Source organism: Adiantum capillus-veneris, chromosome 7 (assembly GCF_014529385.1).
Source record: "Adiantum capillus-veneris isolate H3 chromosome 7, ASM1452938v2, whole genome shotgun sequence".
Taxonomy (NCBI): Eukaryota; Viridiplantae; Streptophyta; class Polypodiopsida; order Polypodiales; family Pteridaceae; genus Adiantum; species Adiantum capillus-veneris.
The window spans coordinates 42,361,356-42,385,963 of record NC_140937.1 but is presented as its reverse complement, the minus strand read 5'-3'; the positions used below and the strand labels follow the sequence as shown (position 1 = coordinate 42,385,963).

At 46.4% G+C, this 24,608-nt stretch overlaps 1 protein-coding gene across 1 annotated transcript in view; it reads right to left on the bottom strand.

Annotated features, from left to right (window-relative positions):
* Positions 1-24,608, bottom strand: part of LOC147453742 (casein kinase II subunit alpha-like) — a 110,146-nt gene that overhangs the window by 19,050 nt on the left and 66,488 nt on the right. Inside the window, exon 2 of the mRNA XM_086515839.1 lies at positions 9,631-9,760. Within this exon, the coding sequence (XP_086371965.1) occupies positions 9,631-9,760 (130 nt within the window). The remainder of the gene's footprint in view (positions 1-9,630; positions 9,761-24,608) is intronic.

Below are 24,608 nucleotides of genomic sequence, written 5' to 3'. Positions count from 1 at the left end.
TACATGGGACACAGACAGGTTTTGTCAAGGAGCATAGTATCCTTGACAACATCTTTACTTTTTGGGAGGTAACTGCCCTCGCGCGTCTCCATGGTGAGGATCTGGTGATACTTCTTCTCGATTTTGAGAAGGACCACGATAGAGTTGACTGGGACTTCTTGGAGGGCACTCTACACAGGATGGGCTTCTCAAATGCTTGGATCAGAGGTGTGTCAGCTCTATACAGACGGACACACAATCAGGTACTTTTGTCAGGAGGTAGAGGTGATCATTTCATGCTCACAAGTTCGGTCAGACTGGGCTGCCCTCTTGCCCCCTTCCTCTTTCTGTTCTATCAAGGTGGTAAGGTACGTAAGGTACGGTACGTATTCGGTACGACTTGTACGTAGTATCGATGGATAGAGTTGTTAGGTACGTAAAATTCATAGGTTTTTTTTTTTTAATTCCAAAAACCTACAATACGGTCTATACTTGATAAAAAATTCATAAGTATCACTCCAAGGATGTTAGTTCACTATTCTATAAACCAAGGCAAAGCTTTCATACGAGTTCCTGATCGCTCTTGCCCTCCTATATTCACCACCGCAATGACGTTCGTGTGTGCTCTATAAATGCAAGTTGTGTCGAAATGTCTACAAAACTAGGTGTTGGGATAAGGCTAAAGAAGGGCAAACCAAAAATTCCTGCCACAATAGGGTTTATTTCCACATATTACCCACAGCACTGCGGCCCACACAAAAAAAAAAAAAAAACACATACAGTACGAATCCATACGGTACGGTACCGTACGCGACGGACGTACCGTACCGTACAGATCCATACGTGCGTACGGATCCTACCTTGTGTTCTATGCTGAGGCAATGAGCAGGTTTTTGGTTTCACAGCAAGTTGGTTTACGTGGCTTAGCGCTCCCTATTAGGGGAGATGAGCTACTGGATGTTGAGTTTGCAGACGACTCAGCTTTGTACTTGGATGGCCACGAGGCCAACCTTCACATGTGTGAGCAGGCTCTTGAGACCTTTCGTTGTGCATCAGGCGCATTGATCAACTGGAGAAAGACAGTGGCTTTATCAGTTGGTAGTGCTCCTACGCCTCATTGGCTGCTAGGTGAGGGTTTCATGTGGATTCCCCCAGGGACTGCAGTTCGAGACTCGGGCTGTCAGGTTTGCTTGGACTTGTCTCCTGAGCAGCAAATTGCTCCCCTCCTCTTGTCCATCGCGAGGAAGTTGTTACATTAGAGCCCCGAACAACTTTCTCTGCCGGGTAGAGTTGTACTAGCCAACCAGGTGTTGTTGGCTACTATGTGGTACATCACTTCTTGTTGGATCTTTTTGAGTTCTTGCATCAACCAAGTAGAGAGGCTGATCAGGAACTTCCTTTGGTCAAGGCGTGACACTCAGATAGCCCGGGCCAAAGTGGCATGGCAGGTCATCACTCTTCCTTGTTCTCAGGGAGGGTTAGGTATCATAGACCCAGCACAACAGAGCAGAGCCTCTCTAGGGAAGTTTGTCGTCAGAGGACTTCTTCCAGGGGAGGAGCCCTGGCAAGAGTTTTTGCTTCAACGGCTTAGTGCTAGAGTGCCTCAGGCTGGAGGCCCCTGGCGACCTTCAACCAGATGGATTTTCACAGAGATGCGTAGAGTTGGCCTGAGCAGGAGATTGGAGGACCGCTTCGCTATGAGTCTACGCTCCAATCTTGGGAGCAGCTACGGAGAGGCCTGGAACAACGTCAGCCTACTTGCACGGAGCAACGCCTAAGACAGCCCCTTGTTTGGAACCCCATGGTTAGCACTTAAAGAGGCCACTTGGTTGGTAGTAGGCCTCATGTTTCCTGGGTCCCATGGCATAGGGTCCAGCACGCACTTTAGGTGACTGGCTACAGTTCTCAGGCTTGTCAGAGGAGCTTCAAGGCATCCAGCTACAGGGCATGAGAGGGGTACAGAGCATGTGTCAAGACATCTCAGAGGCAGTATTAGCTGAGTGGCTCACACCTCTCGAGTCAGTAGCCCCCAGATGGGTGGGAGCCTTCACGCGACTGGAGGTTCTCATCTCAGTTCGGGCTTGCGCAGAGAGTGTACCCTCCCTATTTTGCGAGCTACAGGGTGAGGGACGCCTACACCGAGTTTCAAAGAGGCCCCACAGGTGGCAGAGTGCTGTTTTCAAAGGATCCGAGTTGTGTGCATCTGCGAGAGGACTTGTGTCATAGATCCTGACCCAGCAGCTCTTGAGACTGGCCACTGGAGGCTGTAGGCTTGGGAGAGCTGTCCACTGACACGAGTGCAGTGGGATCCTGGAGAGTGGTTTTGGAGGGACCCTTTCCCCTCATCAGACCATCCAGGTGTCCCTTTCTTTCAGTACACTGTTCGACTGGGACGTCACATACTGGCAGCAGCACGGAGAAAGGCTCGTCCTGTTGCAGCACCTCATTGGCAGGAGGAGGGTCTCACGGCTAAGTTCTTGTCAACTTTGGGGCGAGGTTGTGGGACTCCAGACAGCCGAGGCGAGTCACTTTGTTTCAGTGGCTGGTTGCACATCGAGCTACAGCAGTTGGGAGTTGGCTAGTACATAGTGGTCTCTCGACAGCATGCGTAGCTTGTGACCATCTTGTGGAGAGCCAGTGCCACTGTCTTTGGGACTCTCCTTTGGCACAGCAGGTTTGGCTTCGTGTTCTTCGGCTGATGCCAGCTCTTTCCGCAGCTCGGCAGTACACTTGGGGGGCAGCAGCTTGGTCCACTCTCACGTGCCTGGCACTTCACTTTGAGCTGTCCTCCACCAGCAAGATGATAGTGATGCAGGGGGGTCGACCTACACTCCAGCCTACTACAGAGCTTACTCCACAGGAGTGGTGCAGTGAGAGAGAGGAGTGCTGGGAGCTCATCTCCGGCCTGACACTCTAGTTCAGCTGGCGGGCCCGCTGCTTCTGCATCTTCGAGGCTCGCCCTGTACCACCAGCAGAAACAGTTTGGGATCTTTGGCTAGAGTTGATCCATACTGAGGACAAACCGAGAGACTCCAGGGCAGCTCCGACCGCATACAGGAGCGTAGAGAGGCTTTCCTTCGACTCCGGTGCCCTGGGCCTTTCTTCACCATGGGCCAAGGTGTGCTCAGATGGCACTACCGTCCACGTGTGTGACTTTTCCCTCCTCCCATTTCTTGATTTAGCCTCATTGTACATATGCTGTTGTTTTTTCTGGGAGAGTCTCCCCCACATGATTGTTGTAGTCCTCTCTTGCAAAGGTGGTTGTAGCCCTATGAGCAGTTTCATTAACTAATAGAAGGATCTTTTTCTCAGAAAAAAAAAATTCAAAGGGCAAGTGACCCCAGAGGTGCGGGAGCTCGAGGGCTATCCACAAGAGTGATCGGAACGCAAAACAAAGAATTACAGCTTGCTGTAATTTTTTGCAACTTTAGGGTTTTGGCCAGTTTTGATGCCTATAGGTTCCGCGAGCTTCGGGGAGGCTAGGGAATCACCGAAGAGGTGTTTTGGTGCAAATTGGAGGCCAAAAACAGAGATTTCAGTGTGTTGTAATTTCGCGCCAGGTTTTGTAAAGTGCTCTAAAGTGAATGGAAAGCCTTTAGAGCACTTGGGTTAGAGCACTTCGCCAGGTTTTCTCGATTGGTGCAGAATCCTAGGTTTATGGAATTTTTGCAAGCGCAACCAGTGTCAAAGCAGACAAGGCAACTTTCTCATGCAGGAGAGCCTGTTGAGGCTCAAGCCTAGGTCCCTTATGCGTCCCAACAGGACAGGGAGCACTCGCATGTTGCGGAGTCAGTTGGGGCTCCAAGGAAAATTCTTTCTCTCCACGAACAGGTGGTTAGGACGCCAATTCCACAAGTATACCAATTCAGCCAGCCACCTTTTGGAGCCAAATGTTGGTTTAAATGGAGAGGGAACTATTTTCCAAGCTATGCATCAAATTTTTCCACCACCCACAGTACATCTTGGGTATTTCGGGGGTGGATTTGTGTTTCAAAGCATGGTTGGTTATGCGCCTCGAAACCAGCAGTACATGCCAAGAACAGTCTTTGGGGGTATGCAAGGCATATTGCAGTTTTACCTTGATGCTTTTGGTGTACAACCCACGTGTTCTCCAGCTGACATCACTTCAATAGAGCAAAGGTCAAAAGGCTTGATACGGGCTCAAAAGAGGAGTGATGCTTGAGCTAGCACTTCACACGTACTTAAGGTTCAGTGGAAAAGAAGTGTACATTGTTTGACAAAAGTATGAAGGTCTCATAAGTCATTTGTACACATGTTTGACAGTCTTTCTTGCGGATACATGCGATGATAAAAGGGTGCTAACCACACTAAATCATCTATGGAATGTATAGGGTGCATGCAATCGAGGACATTTGCGATTTCAAGAGGGGGGTATGTCACGAGGCTATGACAACCACTAAATATATTTGTTGATTTCTTTCCCTTGATTTTTATTTAATTTTCGGGACCCTCTTGTTGAAATCACAAATGCTCGGACATTGCATGGTCAATGTGAAACAGCCGTTGGCCGAGAGTTTCACCCGTAGGAGTCGAGGCCAGGCAACCACGAGATGATTGGGCAGATCGGCACTGGAATCCAACTAGTAAAGAAGTGGCTAGACTCGGTTAGAGTCATTTAGGCCCCTCGGTAAGACTTTATAAGTTGGTGGGTACTAGGAATTAAACCAAAAGGAGTAAAATGGACACATGACAGTAGAAAAGCAACCTGCAAGCCAACTCAAGTTCCAGAAGTCTTATCCCAGCTGGGCGTGCTCAAAATGAGGGGGGCTGATTTTTGGGTAATTGTGAACATGGTGTGTGTGAGTAGTGGGTGCAAGTAATTATAGCTTTAATGGAAAGCATGCCTTCTCCCTTGTTTCATGCAGCACGAAGATTTGCTCTCGCGCATCTCTCTCCCCCCTTTGCACATATGGTAATGCCCCTCTAGTTGGGCTTCTCAGATGACCATGTACAGTTCTGGGGGTTTTATGCGCGTTTGCCAAGGCAAGAGCCTTCTATACACGAAACGGATTAGCTAATTGCTAATCCCCCACAAGTATGCACAGTTCCATCGCGAAGAATTGCGAAAACAGAGAGTTTTCTCGCGTGAAAACTCGTCCAATTCACAAGGGACTTGTCCCATTGCGTGCGGGAGCTTCTGAGACACACATAGACATGTTTGCTCCGCTCAAAATGATGCGAAACAGAAAATTACAGCCTGCTGTGTTTTTCTGCAGGTTTAGGGTTTCGCACCTAAACGGCAAGATATCGCCACGGGAGCCTTGGGAAAGCCATAAGTGCTTGTACACGACCATTCAGAGAAATTTCCCACGAGGAATCTTGTCGGGCAAGTGACCCTACAAGTGCGGGAGCTAGAGGGCTACCCACAGGAGTGATTGGCACGCCAATGGGAACGCAAAACACAGAATTACAGCTTGCTATAAGTTTTTGCAGGTTTAGGGTTTTGGCCAGTTTTGATGCCTGCAGGTCCCGGGAGCTTCGGGGATAGATGTTTTGGTGCAAATTGCAGGCCAAAAACAGAGATTTCAGCGTGCTGTAATTTCTTGCCAAGTTTTGTAAAGTGTGCGGAAAGTCATTGTTTACGTGGAATTTTGTCCATGGAAACTTCTACTGTGGTTATGTTGCCGAAATCGGGTTAGAGTAGGGGAATTTCAGCCCGATAAAATTGAGACAGCTTGTAGAGGTTTACAGGTTTTTCTCAGGTGTATCAAGCATAAAGAAATACGAAAAGGGGCGCCAGTCTTTGGGGCCAACAAGGTGTCGTTGTCTACTTGGAAGCACTCTAGCTACCAAGCCGTGTTTTTGTTCGAAGTGTTAAATTCCATTCACAGGTTTATTCGTGAGGTTCCTCTGTGTCATAAAATTTAACAGTGTAAAGATGGGGTGAAAGCTAAAGTCTTACCGCCCTATGGGCCGGTTTCAGTCTCTTTGTGAGTTCCTTCTTTCGTCTTTGGCTTCAAACTCCCGAGCCAAACAAAGCGTCGTGTAACATTTATAACAACGGTTGTTGGACCTGTTGTGTACCAAGGCAGCTAACTGAGTAATGGTATTGCCCTCGAGCCAAACAATTTGTCAGTTTCCTTGAGAACTACGTTTGAGCATAGGCCGCTAACTGGGGAACTGGTTGATCCGCTTTCCATACCCGATAGTTTCTATTGGTCATCAATGTCGTCGCTGGAGCTTGAGCAAGGGAGAGCCATGTTGCAAGTACGAGATCTGGAAACTTGACTTCCTTCTCGCACTCCAAGGAGTGGCCGCAATAACTCCCAAGCCACTTCAGTAAATCCTTCGAGGACCTTGCAAGTCGCCTTCCCAAAGCCGATCCCAAGATTGATGCCCTTCGCGAACCTCTAACACGACTCCCAAAGTCAATCAGAAGAAAGTAAGGCCCCCTCGATGCCCTTTTTGAACTTCACCCTAAAGCAATTGATGGTGCCTTTTGTAGCTTGACTAAACAAGCAAGGGTAAGTGGGGAAAGTTGTCAGCAATGAAGGAGACAGTACACGCAGCAGCGTTTTTAAAACGCTCTCTTCGCACTAGAGAGGAGGGTCTAGAATAGTTGTCGTCATCGTTATCAAGGGGAAGCAACAGGGGTGTATCAAAACGTTGTCGGAGTGGGCGGTGCGTTGCCGTCATTGGTGGCGCCAAGGGCATTTCAAAACGCCGGGTGAAAAGGCCATGCTTGTCACAGGGAAGTACCGCTGCCGGAGACGGCGTTTCAAAACGTTAGTGCAACGCAAGCAAGTTCCGCACAAGAGGATGCGATGGGGAAGCAAACGCCAAGAGCCCCGATTCGGCAGCGTTTTAAAACATTGGGTGTTAAGTAGGAGAAGATCGGCGTCGCCGGCAAGGGTGAGAGGATCTCCACGGGTTCTTCCACGCGTCTTCTCAACAATTCGCCTTGCTCCACCAAGGCTTTGATACAATGTCAAAGTCGTTGACGCAGAAGCGTAGAGACCAAGGGGTGAATGCACGAGAGAGAGAGAGAGAGAGAGAGAGAGAGAGAGAGAGTCTCCTAAACCAACCAACCTTGGCAATGAATAACTGATGATACTTATACAATGTAGCAAATGGGCCACATACATACCCACCTAAGTGAATTGCCCTACTCAAACTTTGACAAATACGTGAAATAAATACCTACAAGCCAAAATATACATTGGGATCACATTGAGCAGCTCACTTGAGATGCCATAACTTTACCAATTTTCCCCTTTTTCCTAGATAGGAGTGTCTAGAATCCTACGAGGATTGGTACCGGCAATTTTGTGAGCCTGTTTGTAGGACCTACGTGTGTGGATGTGTCCATTAGATTAGATTTTCCAATTTTGGAACCCTCTTGCATGAATGGTTTGTACACGCGTTTTGACAGATGTTATTACGCTATGGTGGGCATCTGGCATGACATGCATATAGTTTTAGGTTAGAGAAATCCAACTAGCCATTTCCCGTGTCAATCAGATTCCCAGATCAACAGATGTGCGACAAGTTCACCCAAAGCTTAGCCCTGGTCAAAAACTTATAAAATAAAATCATTCAATGATTTAATTTGTTGAGTTGGCGCACAGTTTGCCCTACCTAGCCCTTAGCAGATTTTAAACCTGCAAATCTCAACTATAAAGGGAGCCAAGGACCTACCGTTTCCAATCAGAATGCCTAGCGCTAGCAAAAGGAGCAGAGCAACCCCACCGTTTTCCAGATCCGATACAATAGCTAGCGTTTTTGCTCAAAAAAGTCTGGCGTTTTCCTTGCGGCAGCATTCAGCCCTAGCGTTTGGCCTTGCATCAGCAAATTAGGCCTAGCGCTACCCAGTTTTGTAGATCAGCCCTAGCAATCTCAGCTTACGGCCCTTCCCTGGCCAGATCCGCCCAGATCTGCATTCGCTAGCCATCCCCGTTGCAGTCCGGTATTGCAACAGCCCATCAAACCTCCCTTCGACCATTCCCTCACCGGCATCGACTGCTCCATTATTGGCCATCATCGACATCATCAAGATATGGGTTTTCAGCCCTTCAGACCTCTCAAATCGGGAGCGCAATTCAGCCCTAGATCTACCCCTTGGTGGCTATCCGCAATCGCACATCGAGAAGGATCCAAAGGTGCATCAAATCAGCCTTCGAGGTGCCTCATCTTGAGGAGTTACCGCGGCGACATTCACCATTCAAGTCGGTTGAGGTATCAGATGTGTGTACATTTGATTTACGCAAGAGAGGGTTCGTTGGGACCCCATCGGGTCTCTCTCTCTCTCTCTCTCTCTCTCTCTCTCTCTCTCTCTCTCTCTCTCTCTCTCTCTCTCTCTCTCTCTCTCTCTGTGTGTGTGTGTGTGTGTGTGTGTGTGTGTGTGTGTGTGTGTGTGTGTGTGTGTGTGTGTGTGTGTGTGTGTGTGTGTGCACATCTCTACTGCACTCTCTCATTCCCTCTCTTCTAGGAAAGGTAAAAGGAACCATCCTTCAAGCTAAAAGGAATCACTAATGCAGGGAAAGAAAGCAAAGGATATTGTGGAAGTGTAAAACCTAGATCTTTACCATTTCAATTCCTCTGCACCAGATAGACAAGTAGTTTGCAAAAGGCAAGGAACTCTTAAAAAAAACCATGCAGACGGAAAGGCTAGGTTAGGGCTAGAGTATCTGCAAGAAGAGGTGGGTACTAGTTCTGGTATTGTGCGCGCGCGCGTGTGTGTGTGTGTGTGGGCGAGCAAAAGGCACACATGCTAGTGAGAGCTTCTCCGAGCAATGTCATTATTTATGATTACTTTTTTTGCCTTTCCTTAGTGTCCAGGTCTGCTAGTGCTGCGGCAGATGCCATGTCAACATGCACCCCATCCGACAATCTTTTTGCTTGCAAAAAAAAGTTGCCTGACTACGAGACTATGACAAATGTGGTTACTTAGTTGCTTTGACATGAGAAACGTCTTACCTTCACAATTGATATCTGATAGCAATTAGTTGTGCACGCATTATTCCACAAAGTTTGTGAACCATGACAGCTACTAAATGTAGTCATGACACCTTTAGTGCATTAATCCTATGAACAAGAGCTAATTAGCAGAGAAATCTCTCTTCAAAGACTAATGTGGCTTTTATACCCTTCCGGCAACATAATAGGCAGAGTTCTCCCAATATATAACCTTCGTACGGTCAGAGATGTCTGAACTTCCAAATTATAAGAGGGGCTAAAACACTCACAAATATACAAAAGCAAGGGACGCACGAAAACAGATAAAGAGAAAATTAAACACTTTATTTGTTGCCGAGGAAAGGCATTCTTCCCTTCAAAAATACTTTATTAAAGAAACATTATTTTTATAAACAAATTTTAAAGAAATTTTTTCTTAATATCATAACATCCTTTGCAACCAAGGAAAGAGTTTTCCGATCATTCTTCCCTTCAAAAATACTTTATCAAAGAAACATTATTTATATAAAACAAATTTTAAGGATTATTTTCCTTAATATCATAACATCCTTTGCAAAATTATTTTGGTAAAACCATTTGAATATGATGACTTAGTGATGAAATAACAAAGCAATAGGGGCAAGTTTTGTTCAGTTAATTACAGCAAGGAAAGAATCAAAGCACACGCATTGAACACCAATTGAAACAAAAACTTCTGCTATAGAAATGGAGCACCTTTCTCTTCTTGATTGGCTTTAGGATTTTTATTGTACATGATTGGTGATTGACGATGTTCATACCCTCAAAAACCTCACTATACCTTCCTCGACCAAGTCTTCGCAAAACCTCGTAATGATCCTGATTCCTAAGAATAAAGGCAGCAAAGTTAAGCATGGTAGTAATTTTTGTAGAATAGAAAAAAGCTAATAAATTTCCTAAAAACCACCCAGCATCACATCAACTCAATTAAAAGAAACAAGCATTGGTGGAAACAGGGTAAAAACCCAATACAAGGTATGCATATGACACATGACACTGAACTTGCAATGAAGACGTCTAAGCACATGAAACACAACGGAAGACTAACAAGAAAAAATGGATGGCATCCAAGGCTGATACGATGCATGAGGAATTTTTCGCACATTTTCGGGAGCGCCCCATTGGGACCTCTATTCAAGCCTTTGCCTGATTCCACAGTCATTCAGATCCAAATGAGATAGCATCTGATTTTGTTTACTGCAGAGCAGATGACTGATGCTATTTTGCTTGCGAGACAGGTGGTATGGTCTCATGTTCAGCCTGTGGTCACTGAGGATATGTGTGACGGTTTACTAGTTCCTTTCTTTATACAGAAGATGTGTGATGCAATGGTTGGTATTGATGGTGGTTCTTGTGCTGGAGAGGATGGTTTGACGCGGCAGTTTTTCCTGCATTTTTGGGATATTCTTAGTCCCGTGATGCTATTTAGACTGCAGCATGTTTTTGACACAGGTGTGATGCCTCGCACTATGTAATTGTTATATCTCCCAAGGGCAAAACTTCACCTCGTGACCGGGTTCATGAAGAAGATGGGCTCACACTTTGTTTGCACCACCCGTTCTCTTGTACGGGCATAACTTGCACGTCCATAGTCTTGCACCACCACCTTTACCACGCATGGTAGAGTCGACTTCATCCCACCACGACCATGTTTGCACGGCGGGCCTCCTTCGAGAAGAGCCGCCTTGAGAAGTGGAGTTAGCTTGAGATGACATGATGGTGGAGAGAGAATAGAGCTAAGAGCTTAGAGGAGAGCTTGTGTAGAGAGAGAGTAGAGGAGAGCTTCGAAGTTGAGAGGATAGAAGAGGGAGAGAGTGGGTAGAGACTCGAGAGACTCAAGGGTAGAGCCTGAGCGCTTGTAAGTTGTAGGAAAACCGTAGACGGCGTAGAGTGTAGAGACTAGAGAGTAGACAGTGGACTGGTCACCATACGGTGTAGAGAGAAGAGGCTTGAGAGAAGATGAGGCCCAAGGGTGCTTTTATAGCCTCCCAAGGGCCAAAGGCCCCCAAAAAACTGAACGTTGGCTACAAGCAACCGTTAAAAACGGTCCTTTTTTTCAATTTTGAATTTTCTGTCCGATCCCGGCCGTCCCTGTCCGTCCCCGGTACGACAGCTTGCGACCCCGCCGGTCAGATGAATTTCCGACCATTCCCCTCCGTCCCCATCCGCCCAGCCCGGTTTCGACCGTTAGGGCCGCTCCATTCCCTCCGTCCCCTGTAACTATGTCTAGAACACCTGCAATACCAAATACGTGAACAAGGCACATCTATGGAGAAGAGAGATCACTGAGGTAGAATGAGAGAGGACATCTCAGAGAGAGAGAGAGAGAGAGAGAGAGAGAGAGAGGCTCTCCATCCTAATAACAATCTGCTAATACAACTAACCAAGGGTGGCCCAACATAGAACTAACATGCCCTATGGGTAGACCCGAGGAACACAATTGCGACTGCTACTGACACTGCCAACTGCTCCAAGGCCATTGTCATGGTCTCAACATGTGCATCACCTCCAACATGCTTTGAGAGCATAGATTTGGTGCATCTCCTCCCGCCTAGATCTAGATCTCGGTCGAGGAAACCTGCCACTGCATGGTCACAAGGGCTATGAAAGGCTGCCCTGAGGTGGTACTGCTCCGTAGAGATGATCTGCGAGCGCTACATCTGCTGCCCATCAAAAACGTTCGGGCACTGTTGAGCAAAAACGCTGGGCTGCTCCAAGCCAAAACGCTTGCTGATCTGCAGCAAAACGCTGGCTGCCCTACGTCTACGCCAAGCCCCCTCGGGGCACCCAAGGGAGGGGACCCCCTCTCGGCTATACTGCTATGCTGTAAGAGGTGACCTTCCCCAAGCCTATATAGGCCATACATCAACCTGCCCAACCCAGCCTTGTACCTCCACAACCTTGGAAAAAAGGGAGAAAATAGGAGAATAATAGGAGAGGGCAGCAGCTGACCATAGTGCTCAGGGGGGAATGTCACCAGCGTGTGACTACTATCTATCCTTTTTGTTGATTTCTTTCCTATTATTTATTTACCTTCACTTTTTGGAAACACCCCTCGGGAAATCTAACTGCCCTGCATTGCATAGCTAGTGTGGAACTGTCGAGAGGGAGTTTCAGGCCTGAGGGCAAGAGAGCACTAAGGTTGGACAAAGACTATGGTTAGCCAAAGTGGGGTCATTGACTAGCCAAAGTGGAATCCTTTGCTACAGAGGCTACATTTCAGTTTTGGGTGTGGCTGCAGTGTACAAAGGGGGTCGGATGACCTAGAAATATACAATGGCAACATCTCCTAAAATTTAGGGAACTGCTATTTTGGGACCTGAAAATGTCTTCGCGTCATTACGTGCAGTTTGACATGGGGATCATTTTGTTACTCTGTGGTTGGTGAGATATTTTTAGACCCGAGGGTCTAAAGCAGGAAAATGCACAAATGAGTGACACTTGGCACTCTGAGGCCAGTTTACTACCTATAGAGAAGGCAAAAACGTGATTTTCAGCTGTGAGCTCATTTTCAAGTTTCCTGTCACAGGTTAAGAGCTATGGAGTGCTTGCTTTCCCTCCTATGTACAGTGCGGTGCCAGGAGTGATGCCCTGCACACTACGCACTGCCCTCTCTCTCCTCTATGGCAGTATGTTATGCCCCTCTAGTGGGCTTTTCATTTGACCAATGTACAGTTGTGTGGGTTTATGCGCGATTGCCGAGGCAAGAGCCTCTTGCATAGGTACTGGATTAGCTAACGGCTAATCCCCCGCAGGTACAGGTGAATTCCGAGAGGTTTCACGCCAGAAATCTCGTCCGATTCAAAGGGCAAGTAGCCCTACAGGTGCGGGAGCTCGAGGACTTAATACGGATGCGACCGGCACGCGAAACGGAGCCCGAAACAGTAAATTACAGCCTGCTGTGTATTTTTGCAGGTTTAGGGTTTTGGCCCTAAACGGTCCCTAATACCCCCGGGAGGTTCGGAGACGCGAGGGGACCGTTGTACAGGTGATCTGGCGCATTTTCGGGGCTGAAAACAGAGAATTCAGCGTGCTGCAGATTCTCGCCAGGTTTTGCAAAGTGCCCGTATGCATCGGGAAAGTCATTCAATGCGTGGGAATACTGACTATGAAGGGTCCTAGTACAGTTATGATGCCGAAATCGGGCCGGAACAGTTGAAATTCAACCAAGTTTGTGCGGGGCAGCTTGCAGGGAACCACAGCGTTTATTCCCTCTTTTAAGCAATAAAGAAATACCAAAAGGGGCGCCTAAGCTAGGGGCCAATCTGGTGTCGGTCTTCTCATACAGGTGCATTCTTGCAGCCTGTATCCCTTTCCCCCGTGTTGTGTCTTGAAAGTACAGGTAGAATAGAGAACTAATAATGGGTGAAAGCTAAATCAAGCTTTGAAGTAAAGACTACCACCCTTTTTGGATTGAACAACCCGGGATTAAATCACTTTTTCCCATAGAAGTGAGCCTTGGTCAGGTTGGGCTTGAAGACACAGGGGATCATAGACCAGACACAGGGAATTGCAATTATGGCTGACAAACCAGATGATGTGACTGAAGAGGTTTCCTCTTCACAGGGTCAAAAGACACATGAAGTGGGTGAGTCTTCAAGACCGCCACAGACGGATGATGATATATTCAGGACCCAGTTGGCTACTGTTGTGGCTATGTTCACACAAGTAATGCAGAACCCGAGGTTCTTAGCCTTTCTCCAACCTCCTCTTTCGTCTCAGCAAGTTGGGTCACTGGATCATATTCAGAAGCCTGTTAAGGCTCAAGCACAGGTGATTCATACTGCACAGTCAATGGAAACACCTGTACACTTGACGGAGAACATGCAGTCTCCACAACCTGTGACTAAGGTACAAGAACAGGTGGCTGAGACGCCAGTCTTTCAAGCTGTACCAGTTCAGCCCGCCACCTTTCAACAGCCTATAGCTGGTTCTAATGGGCAGGGAAACAACCTACAAGCTATGCAACAGGTCTTCCCACCACCTCCAGTACACCCTGGCTATTTTGGAGGTGGATCGGCATTCCAGAGCATGGCTGGTCATGCACCTTGAAATCAGTTTCACAAGCCAGGAACAGTGTTCGGGGGTGCTCAAACGATGATGCCTAACCCCATGTATGGTGTCACGGGCATGCTACCAGGGTTTCAAAGCACTCAAGGCCAATTTGGGATTCCACAGGCAAATTTTGGTATGGCTGGAATTACAAATCAACAGCCAAATATGGCATCTCCAAGTCAACTTAATAGCGGCCAAGGAACACAGATGAACCCTAACAGTGTTCCCATGTTTCAGTCACTTCCATATGACAACTTAACGCCGTTGGAGAAGCCAACTCCGTACAAAGAAGGTGGCAAAGGTGTGACATTCACGACCTTTACAGGGTTTGATGACAGGAAGAAGGCTCTCTCATTCCTCCAATAGTTTGACAAGGCCTATGCAGGAGGAAACTTTACAGAGGCTTCAAAGGTCTGCAAGGCAGCCACGTTCTTGACAGGGAATGCGGGACAATGGTGGACAACTTTATTGCTTCAAGGGCAAGCTCCGTCCACATGGATTTACTTCAAGCAGATTTTTGCATTAGCATGGTTATCTGATGACTTTGAAGCAGATGTCATGACAGAATGGCACCAGCTTAATGCTGCTACTTGCAAGAATCTGGATGACTTCAATCGGAAGTTTTGGAAAGCTCTACCTCCAGTAACTTCCTATAGGTTTGTGCCATTGACAGAACAGATTGAAAAATACTGTTGTGGCCTACCCAAAGGATTGAGAAAGTACTGTACGAAGACTAACGTCACTACTTTGACGCAGCTCATCGAGGTAGCAAACAATGGCAATGGTTTGCTCAAGGGAGAAGATTGTGAATTCAATACTGGCGTCAAGGAAGGATCAGCCAAGAAAAATTCAGCGAAGAAGTATGTTCCCAAGCAGGCTCCAAAAGGGACTCAGGAGCCAGCCAACGCAGGGAAAGGCAAAGCTTCGACTGAATCAGAAAAGGGACCAGCGAAGAAATGGAAAAGACGTTTTCCTCACAAGTCAGAAGAGCAAAAGAAGGTCCTGAGGTCAGAGAACAAATGCTTCATCTGTGAGCAGCGTGGCCACATTGCTTACAATTGTCCTACAAAGAAAAGGCCAGCTGATTCTGAAGACAAGGAGGACAGGAAAGGAAAGAAGCCCATGGCTCGTTTAGTGCCAGATATGGTGGGCGACAAGCCAAATTCAGATGCAAGTGAGCTTTGCAGAGCATGGGGAAAGGTCAGGGATCAAACAGTGCTTATCTTCTTTGATCCAGGTGCCAAAGCCAACTTCATTTCCCCAGAATTGGCTTCAAAGTTGGGAATCAGACCTGAAGAGATGGGGTATACAGCAGAGGCAAGTTTGGCATGTCCTGGCCATACAGAGGCTGTGACACCCATCATTGGAAAGTTGCGCCTACGTATCCAGTCCTATGTAGATGCTGAAGAATTTTACATCATGCCATTGGATGGATGTGATGTGTTGCTAGGTATTCCTTGGTTGTTTTGTATACAGGGAATCATGGATGCCTACAACAAAAAGATCACTGTACAGAGCAGGGGAAAGACTCACATTCTGGATGTAAAGCTTACAGGGGAGTCTATTCCGACTGTATCAGCTTCTGCTATTACTTCTGTAATGAAAAAGCATCTTTCTACGTACGTGGTTTTTGCACGTGAAGTGTCAAATTGTGATGAATCAAACATTACCATCCCAATTACCGCCAGAGAGACCCGAGGACCATGCGATACATTTGGTGCCAGGCAATAGCCCACCAAATAAGCCTCCGTACAAGGTTAGTGCGGCTAAGCAGAAAGAGATAATGGGCCAAGTACAGGAGTTGTTAGACAAGGGGCTGATTCAGCCCAGTTCATCTCCATTATGTTCTCCAATGGTGTTGGTGCAGAAAAAGGATGGCTCATGGCGTATGTGCATCGACTACCGGGCACTGAACAAGAATACCATCAAGAAAAGGTTCCCTATACCTAGAATTGATGATATTCTAGACAAATTACGAGCAGCAGCTGCGTTTAGTAGGATAGATGTAAAGAGTGGGTACCATCAGATCCACATTAGATCAGAGGATGAGCACAAGACTGCTTTTAGAACGACGTTTGGCCTTTACGAATTTTTAGTGATGCCCTTTGGTCTCACAAATGCTCCTGCTACGTTCAATAGGATGATGGACAAAATTTTCCGTCCACACCAGCAGTTTGTTGGTACATTCTTTGATGACATGATAGTCTACTCAAAGAATGAGGAGGAGCATAGGCATCACTTGGCCATTGTGTTCAAAGAGCTACGCAGTCATAGGTTGCTCATCAATGCAAAGAAAAGTGATTTTTTTCTGGAAGAGATTCATTTTCTCGGACACATTGTCTCAAAGGATGGTGTCAAAATGGATCCTGCTAGAGTTGAAGCGATCAAGTCATGGCCAGATTTGAAGACGGTGCACGATGTCCGAAGTTTCTTGGGACTATGCTCCTATTACAGAAGGTTTATCCGAAATTTCGCTGAGATTGCTTCACCTTTACATGCTCTTCAAAAGAAGGCAGTCACCTTTAGATGGACACAGAAAGAGATTTCAGCTTTTAATCTCTTAAAGGAAAACATGACTTCAGATCCAGTCATTGTGTTTCCAGATCTTAGGAAGTCATTTGTGGTCCAGTGTGGCGCCTGTGGTAGTAGCATTGGTGCAGTGCTAATGCAAGATGGCAGGGTAGTAGCCTATGAGAGTAGAATCTTGCAAGGGCCAGAGATGACCATGCAGGTCTATGAGAAAGAGTTACTGGCTGTGATTCATGCGCTCTTAAGTTGGAAACACTACCTGCTAGGTGCAAACTTTGTTGTCCAAACGGACCATCAGACCTTGCGGTAGTTCTTGACACAGGCAAAGTTATCTGAGAAGCATATGCGATGGGCAAATATCTTGTCCATGTTCCACTTTCAGATTGTGCATGTGGAAGGCCAGAAGAACGTTGTGGCTAATGCCTTGTCAAGGAAGCCACAAATTTCAGATGTGTCGATTCCTTATCATCATGCACTTGATGATATGAGGGAACAGTATGAAAATGATGAAGACTTTGCAAGGGTCTTCGAGCAGTTAATGGATGGACAACGTCATCAACACTATCTTCTCAAAGATAGGTTCATGATGATGCATGGCAGATTGTGTGTCACAAAACCATTGCGACGTAAAGTTATGGAAGAGAGTCATGCCCCACCGTATGCACGGCATCGTGGTATCGATGCTACAGTTAAAGCAGTTGAGACATTCTTCTATTGGCCTACATTGAGAAGGGATGTGGATGCCTTTGTGCGAGAATGCCTAATTTGCCAAAAGGTCAAGTTTGACAGGCAAAAGGCACCAGGGTTATTGCAACCACTACCTATTCCAAATAAACCATGGGAAAGTATTGCAATAGATTTTATCTTTGATCTTCCGAGAACGCAGACAGGAAACGATAGTATTTGGACCATCATTTGCAGATTCAGCAAGCAGGCTCGTTTTATTCCTGTCAGGAAGAAGATAAAGCCAGATCTGATGGCACGCTTGTTTATGAGCAATATTTTCAAGTATCATGGCATGCCAAAGTCGATTGTTAGAGACCGTGATCCACGCATGACAAGTTTATTCTCGAGAGGCTTGTTTGAGAATATGGGCACAACGCTCAAATTCTCTTCGTCATTTCATCCTCAAACAGATGGGCAGTCAGAAGAGGCAAATTCTACTGTCCTAGATCTGCTAAAGTGCTACGTGTCAGAGCATAAAACAAAGTGGGAGCAGTATTTGCCATTCGTGGAGTATGCATACAATAATACAGTGCATTCATCAAGTGGCAAGGCACCTTTTGAGATAGTTGAAGGTGGCAAGAAAGTTCCTCCCATACTGCATACAAAGGACAAGATATTTAAAGCAGATAAGTATGTTCAAGACATGGATGAAATGTATAAGAAGGTCAAAGTGGCCTTAAAAAAGACTCAGGCAAACCAAAAGAAAGCAGCTGATCGTCACCGTCGTGAAGTGGTATTTTCACTTGGTGATTGGGTGCTTTTACGCTTTGAAAAGGCAAGGTTAAAGAAGATGAAGGGCAAGGAAACACTATTTCCAAAGCTCAGCATGCGTTACTATGGGCCTTTTCAAGTATACGACATAATCAGTGATGTTGCATATAGGCTAAAATTGCCTGACATTTGGAAGATTCACAATGCGTTTCATGTGAGTCTTCTCAGACCCTATGTGGGTGATGTGCCAGAGGATATGCCAGCTGAAGATCAGCCGGAAGTCGAGGAACTTGACGAGATCTTGGTCCCGGAACAGATTTTGGCGCATAAAGAAAGAAAAGTGAAAGGCAAGGTTGCTAGGCGTTACTTGGTAAAGTTCAGAACCTATCCACCAATGGATGCTAAGTAGATGGAAGAAGGTGAACTTGCAGAGTCACCAACTGTGTTATCACTTTACCTTAAAGCCTTCGATTTGCAACCTACCTTGACCCCTTGAGTTTCAAAGCTACATGGATTGTCATTGTGACAATGGCTTCTGAAAGAAATGATGTACATGGTATTTAAAGTGAGCTCAAATGAAATACCTGTTACATGAATGTTAGAGCTATACAGATTGTCAGTTTGGCAATTGCTCTTATGGAATGTCCAAAAGTGTGCTTAGTGCTATAGAAGTGAGTATTTCTTGTCAGTTTGTCAAGAATACAGTAATTGCTTCTATTAAAGAGTACATGTGTAACTACAGTCTTAAAGTGTCGGTTTGGGTATGCTCGAAAGTGTTACGGGATCCAACGTGTACTATAGGACGGTGGCAAAATGTGTAGCTACCATTTTGTCATTAAAAAGTTAGTGACTGAAAGCAATGGCAAAGTGCGAAGCTACCACTGTGTCATTGGGACAGGGTTCACATGCAGGCAATACATGTGTCGACGAGGTGTTGAATACACCACGGTTGACAATGAGCATGTATGTGTCGTAGATGTGTCGACAGGTGTTGAATACATCAGTGTGACGGTGAGCATGTACGACATAGATGCAAACGAGGACGTTTGAGATTTCAACAGGGGGGTATGTCACCAGCGTGTGCCTACTATCTATCCTTTTTGTTGATTTCTTTCTTATTATTTATTTACCTTCACTTTTTGGAAACACCCCTCGGGAAATCTAACTGCCCTGCATTGCATAGCTAGTGTGGAACTGTCCAGAGGGAGTCCAGGCCTGAGGGCAAGAGAGCACTAAGGTTGGACAAAGACAATGGTTAGCCAAAGTGGGGTCATTGACTAGCCAAAGTGGAATCCTTTGCTACAGAAGCTACATTTCAGTTTTGGGTGTGGCTGCAGTGTACAAAGGGGGTCGGATGACCTAGAAAGATACAATGGCAGCATCTCCTAAGATTTAGGGAACTGCTATTTTGGGACCTGAAAATGTCTTCGCGTCATTACGTGCAGTTTGACATGGGGATCATTTTGTTACTCTGTGGCCAAGTCAACAGAGGCTGCAAGTGAGATATTTTTAGACCCAAGGGTCTAAAGCAGGAAAATGCACAAATGAGTGACACTTGACACTCTGAGGCCAGTTTACTACTTATAGAGAAGGCAAAAGCGTGATTTTCAGCTGTGAGCTCATTTTCAAGTTTCCTGTCACAAGTTAAGAGCTATGGAGCGCTTGCTTTCCCTCCTATGTACAGTGCGGTGCCAGGAGTGATGCCCTGCACGCTACGCATTGCCCTCTCTCTCCTCTATGGCAGTATGTTATGCCCCTCTAGTGGGCTTTTCATTTGACCAATGTACAGTTGTGTGGGTTCATGCACGATTGCCGAGGCAAGAGCCTCTTGCACAGGTACTCGATTAGCTAGCGGCTAATCCCCCGCAGGTACACGTGAATTTGGAGAGGTTTCATGCCAGAAATCTCGTCCGATTCAAAGGGCAAGTAGCCTTACAGGTGCGGGAGCTCGAGGGCTTGCTACGGATGCGACCGGCACGCGAAACGGAGCCTGAAACAGTAAATTACAGCCTGCTGTGTATTTTTGCAGGTTTAGGGTTTTGGCCCTAAACGGTCCCTAATCCCCTCAGGAGGTTCGGGGACACGAGGGGACCGTTGTACATGTGATCTGGTGCATTTTCGGGGCTGAAAACAGAGAATTCAGCGTGCTGCAAATTCTCGCCAGGTTTTGCAAAGTGCCCGTATGCATCGGGAAAGTCATTCAATGCGTGGGAATACTGACTATGAAGGGTCCTAGTACAGTTATGCTGCCGAAATCGAGCCGGAACAATTGAAATTCAGCCAAGTTTGTGCGGGGCAGCTTGTAGGGAACCACAGCGTTTATTCCCTCTTTTAAGCAATAAAGAAATACCGAAAGGGGCGCCTAAGTTAGGGGCCAATCTGGTGTCGGTCTTCTCATACAGGTGCATTCTAGCAGCCTGTATCCCTTTCCCCCGTGTTGTGTCTTGAAAGTACAGGTAGAATAGACGACTAATAATGGGTGAAAGCTAAATCAAGGTTTGAAGTAAAGTCTAGCGCCCTTTTTGGATTGAACAGGCCGGTTTCAGGGAAAATATGACAAGCCTGTAGGAGCACAAATGGCCATGGAACCAAGCCAAAACCCAATGCTAAACTTGGCTAGACACAACCCGACAACAAAAACCTACCTCACACTGACCGGGCACATCCACAAAACAGCTCACTCCCTAACACCTGTCCCTGGGAGAAACTGGGACTGATTGGACGAATCCGGAGAGACGCCTGAACTCTACACCCCCTCTCAGCTTCTGGAAAGGAAGTCGGCCATACCATCCAGCCACTACCCCCGAAACACGTCCGAGGAGTATCATGTTGTCTGCTGATAGTAAATCCAGCTCTATCAAGAATCTCCTCAGGCCAACCGACTCACAAGTTGCACAACCAGCATCTGTAGATTGTTTTGCTGCTAAGCGCTCCAAGAGTATGCATCAAAACTAAGGGTAAAGACATAAAACATTGGTATCCGGATCATTTCCCAACTCTGAAGTGCTCCATCCTCGAGGAAAGGGTCGGAAATCTATCTCTCCGATCATATACCACATGCCAGAATCTCCAGGCTACTATGGAAGTCCAAGGAAAGGGACAACCGAGGCTACTAAGCAACTATATATCCGATGACGAAGAACCAAAGAACTGCACCAACCATCATGCCAGCAGATTGACCCGCGTTTCACCTCTACTTCAGCCTTTCCTCCTTGCCGATCTTGGACAGTCGGAGCCCCGCTCCTTGCCCTTGGTCTTCCCGCTCGGAAGCTGACCAATCCCGTGACTGTGCCGGCGATACTCCGACCTATCCCTTGCTGATTTTCAGCCTGTTTTGGTGTATTTACAGCCCTCACCTTACAATCTTGGCATCCGGTGATTCCATCACTTGGCGTTTTGCTCAAACCCCTGCCTTCTCGCGGTGTTTCGAGCTCCCCTTTGCTGTGTTTTCAGGTTTGGACACCACCTTGACTTTGCTTCATCGGCATCCCTTCCGTTTTCCCTTGCCTCTCCGTCACTGACACCCTACTTCACGGTCATTTGGTGTCACGTGCACATCTAACCCTATGTGCATGTGAACAAGCTACTTCATGGCACCTTTGTGGGTGTGTTCGCAGACCGTGCATGTCCAGACACTTAGAGTAGATGTAACAGACTTGCACTCCAAGTCAAGAATCTACCGCGACAGCACCAAATAACCACTTCAAAACAGTTCACAGTTCACAATTTATTCAACACTAGCCCGGCGGAGTTCCGTGCCTAGAAATATTGGCCCCAAAGACTGACGCCCCTTTTGGTATCTCTTTTTGTATTAATCTGAGTTCAAAGTACAAGAGTGCAGGCAGGCGCTCACATTCAAACTCTGCGTCCAAATGCTCTGAGTTGTGAGTGGCCTACCCACTTATTTAAAGAGTACAAGGGTTGCTAAAAGCAGAGCCACAAAAGCTTTCCAAAAACTGAAAATCAAAAGCTAAAGCAAAAGCTTTCTCTGTCACTCATAATCTCTCTCTCTCTTGAGAGGGAAATAAAGCAAACAAAGCAGTTCTCTCTTTCTTTTCACATGCGTAGAAAAGCCATGCCCAAAAAGCTGCCGAACTTTTCACGCAAAAGCTACTCGTGATTTGCGCCGCAAAACGAGGGGGCACATGTATCCATCAACAATCACATCACAAGACATTCAACATTCATTCGGATCTTAGACCATGATTTATCGGCAATGTAGCTAGCGATCGCATCTAGATCCAATCGGGACCTCATCGATGCCCGATTGACTAACCCCCTATTGCAACCATGTCTATTCAAGATCATTTAGACCAAAATGCTGCAGTCATTTCGTCTATCAGTTCATACACTTAAAAACAAGTCAAGAACAAATCAGTTTCATATTCAGGAATTCCATTTCATAAAGTCATACAGCAGAATACTATCAGCTCTCACTATTCCTGAAGCTCAAAGAGATATCAGTGACTCTAGTATTCAGAATTAAAGGCATCTGTTGACAAAGGAGCGGAGTAACTCCCCTCCTGTGCATCCCACTGCACAAGATCTCCGGCCAAGCTGAATTATGGGTTCCATTTGGAGTAGACTATGCTAAACCAAAAACTTTGAGGTAAAGTTTCACAATCTGAGGAGTATCTGCTAGGTCCTCCTCCTCCATCCACTTTGCATCCAATGCAGGGTAATTCTTGAATTTACCCAAGAACCGCCTTCGGACTTTACCTTTATTCCGTGTCCTTATGTGCCAACATATGTTCAGGAACAAGGATCTCCTCGTTTTCCTCCACTTCAGGTTGCTCATCGGGCTCCCCATCATCAGCCACATCCATCACCTTTGAAAGGTTTCAAGAGACTCACATGAAATGCATTGTGACTCCTCCAAGTGTCAAGCAGTTTCAGACGGAAGGAGACATCATTGATCTTTTCAGAGATCTGAACAGGTCCGTAGTATCTCATACTAAGCTTTGGAAAAAGCCTCTCCTTTCCCTTTTTCTTTCTCAAGCGTGCCTTCTCCAAACGTAAGAGTACCCAGTCATCCTCCTTCAATTTCAAATCGCGACGATGGCAATCCGCTACCTTTTTCTGTCGTTCTTGAGATTTCTGGAAAGCCTCGCGGACCTTGGCAAAAGTCGTATCTAAGTCGCGCATATACTCATCTGCTTCAAAAATCTTATCTTTCGTGCTTAGGAAGGGTGAAACCTTCGCAGCACCTTCAACAATCTCAAATGGCGCCTTCCCCGTCGAAGAGTGTATCGTGTTATTGTAGGAAAATTCCACCAAATGTAAGTACTTTTCCCATTGAGTCTTCTGATCATAGATATAAGACTTCAATAAATCTAGAACCACTGAATTTGCAATCTCAGATTGCCCATCATTCTACCGATGGAACGATGACGAGAACTACAACCGCGTGCCAATGTTCTCCCAAATTGCCTTCCAAAACAAACTCGTAAATCTGGGGTCTTTGTCGGAGACAATCGTCTCAAGCATGCCATGTAATCTGAAGATCTGGGCCACAAACAGTCTCGCTAAGTGATCCGGCTTGACTGTTTTCTTTACTGGAATGAAATGAGCCTATTTGCTAAATCTGTCAATAACAGTCCAGATACCATCGTGACCACTTTGGGTTCTCGGGAGATCAAAAATGAAATCCATCACAATACTTTTCCAGGGACGGGTGGGTATGGGTAAAGGCTGTAACAATCCCTCTACCTTATGCCTGTCAAACTTGACCTTCTAAGGTGGACAGTGGCATTCAATCATAACCTTTTCCCTCAACGGCTATGTAACGCATAACATGGTTTTTCTCATCAAGTAGCCATCCCGAATGGAATATCCCACTATTGTCTCCCCATCCCGTATCCGTGTGAGAACGTCTGCAAAATCTGTATTTGTGGCATATTGGTCGACCATATCCTCGAAGCTCCTATGATGTATCGCGGAAATAGCCATAACCAACGGCTTCCGAGACAAAGCATATGCCACCACATTCTTCTGTCCCTGAACATGGACAATCTGGAAGTGAAACTGTGACAAGATGTTCGCCTACCGCATCTGCTTTTCCGATAGCTGCTTCTGTGACAAGAAGTAGCGCAAACTCTGATGGTCTGTAAAGACAGTAAAATCCGCTCCGAGTAGGTAGTTCCACCACCGAGTAAGAGCATGGATAACCGCCAAAAGCTCTTTCTCATAAATCTGTGCTGTCATTTCCTGCCTTGAGAACAATCGGCTCTCGTAAGCAATGACATGGCCTTCTTGCATTAAGACCGCACCCAGACTACGACCACCAGACTACGACCACAAGCATCACAATATACTTCAAAAGACTCCTGCAAGTCCAGCAGAGTCAAAACTGGTCCCGTAGTCAATTTCTTTGTTAATGTTTGAAAGGCAGTCACCTCTGTGGGTCCCCAAGAGAAAGGAACTCCTTTTTGTGTCAAGATATGGAGAGGGGAAGCAACCTCTGCAAACTTTCGAATGAACCGCCTGTAGTACAAACACAGTCCCAAGAAGCTTCTAACTTCATGGACATTCTTCAAATCGACCCAATCACGAATAGTCTCTATCTTGGCCGGATCCATTTGCACTCCGGCTGCTTACACAATGTGTCCCACAAATTGTATCTTTGGTAGAAAAATTTCACTTTTCTTTGCATT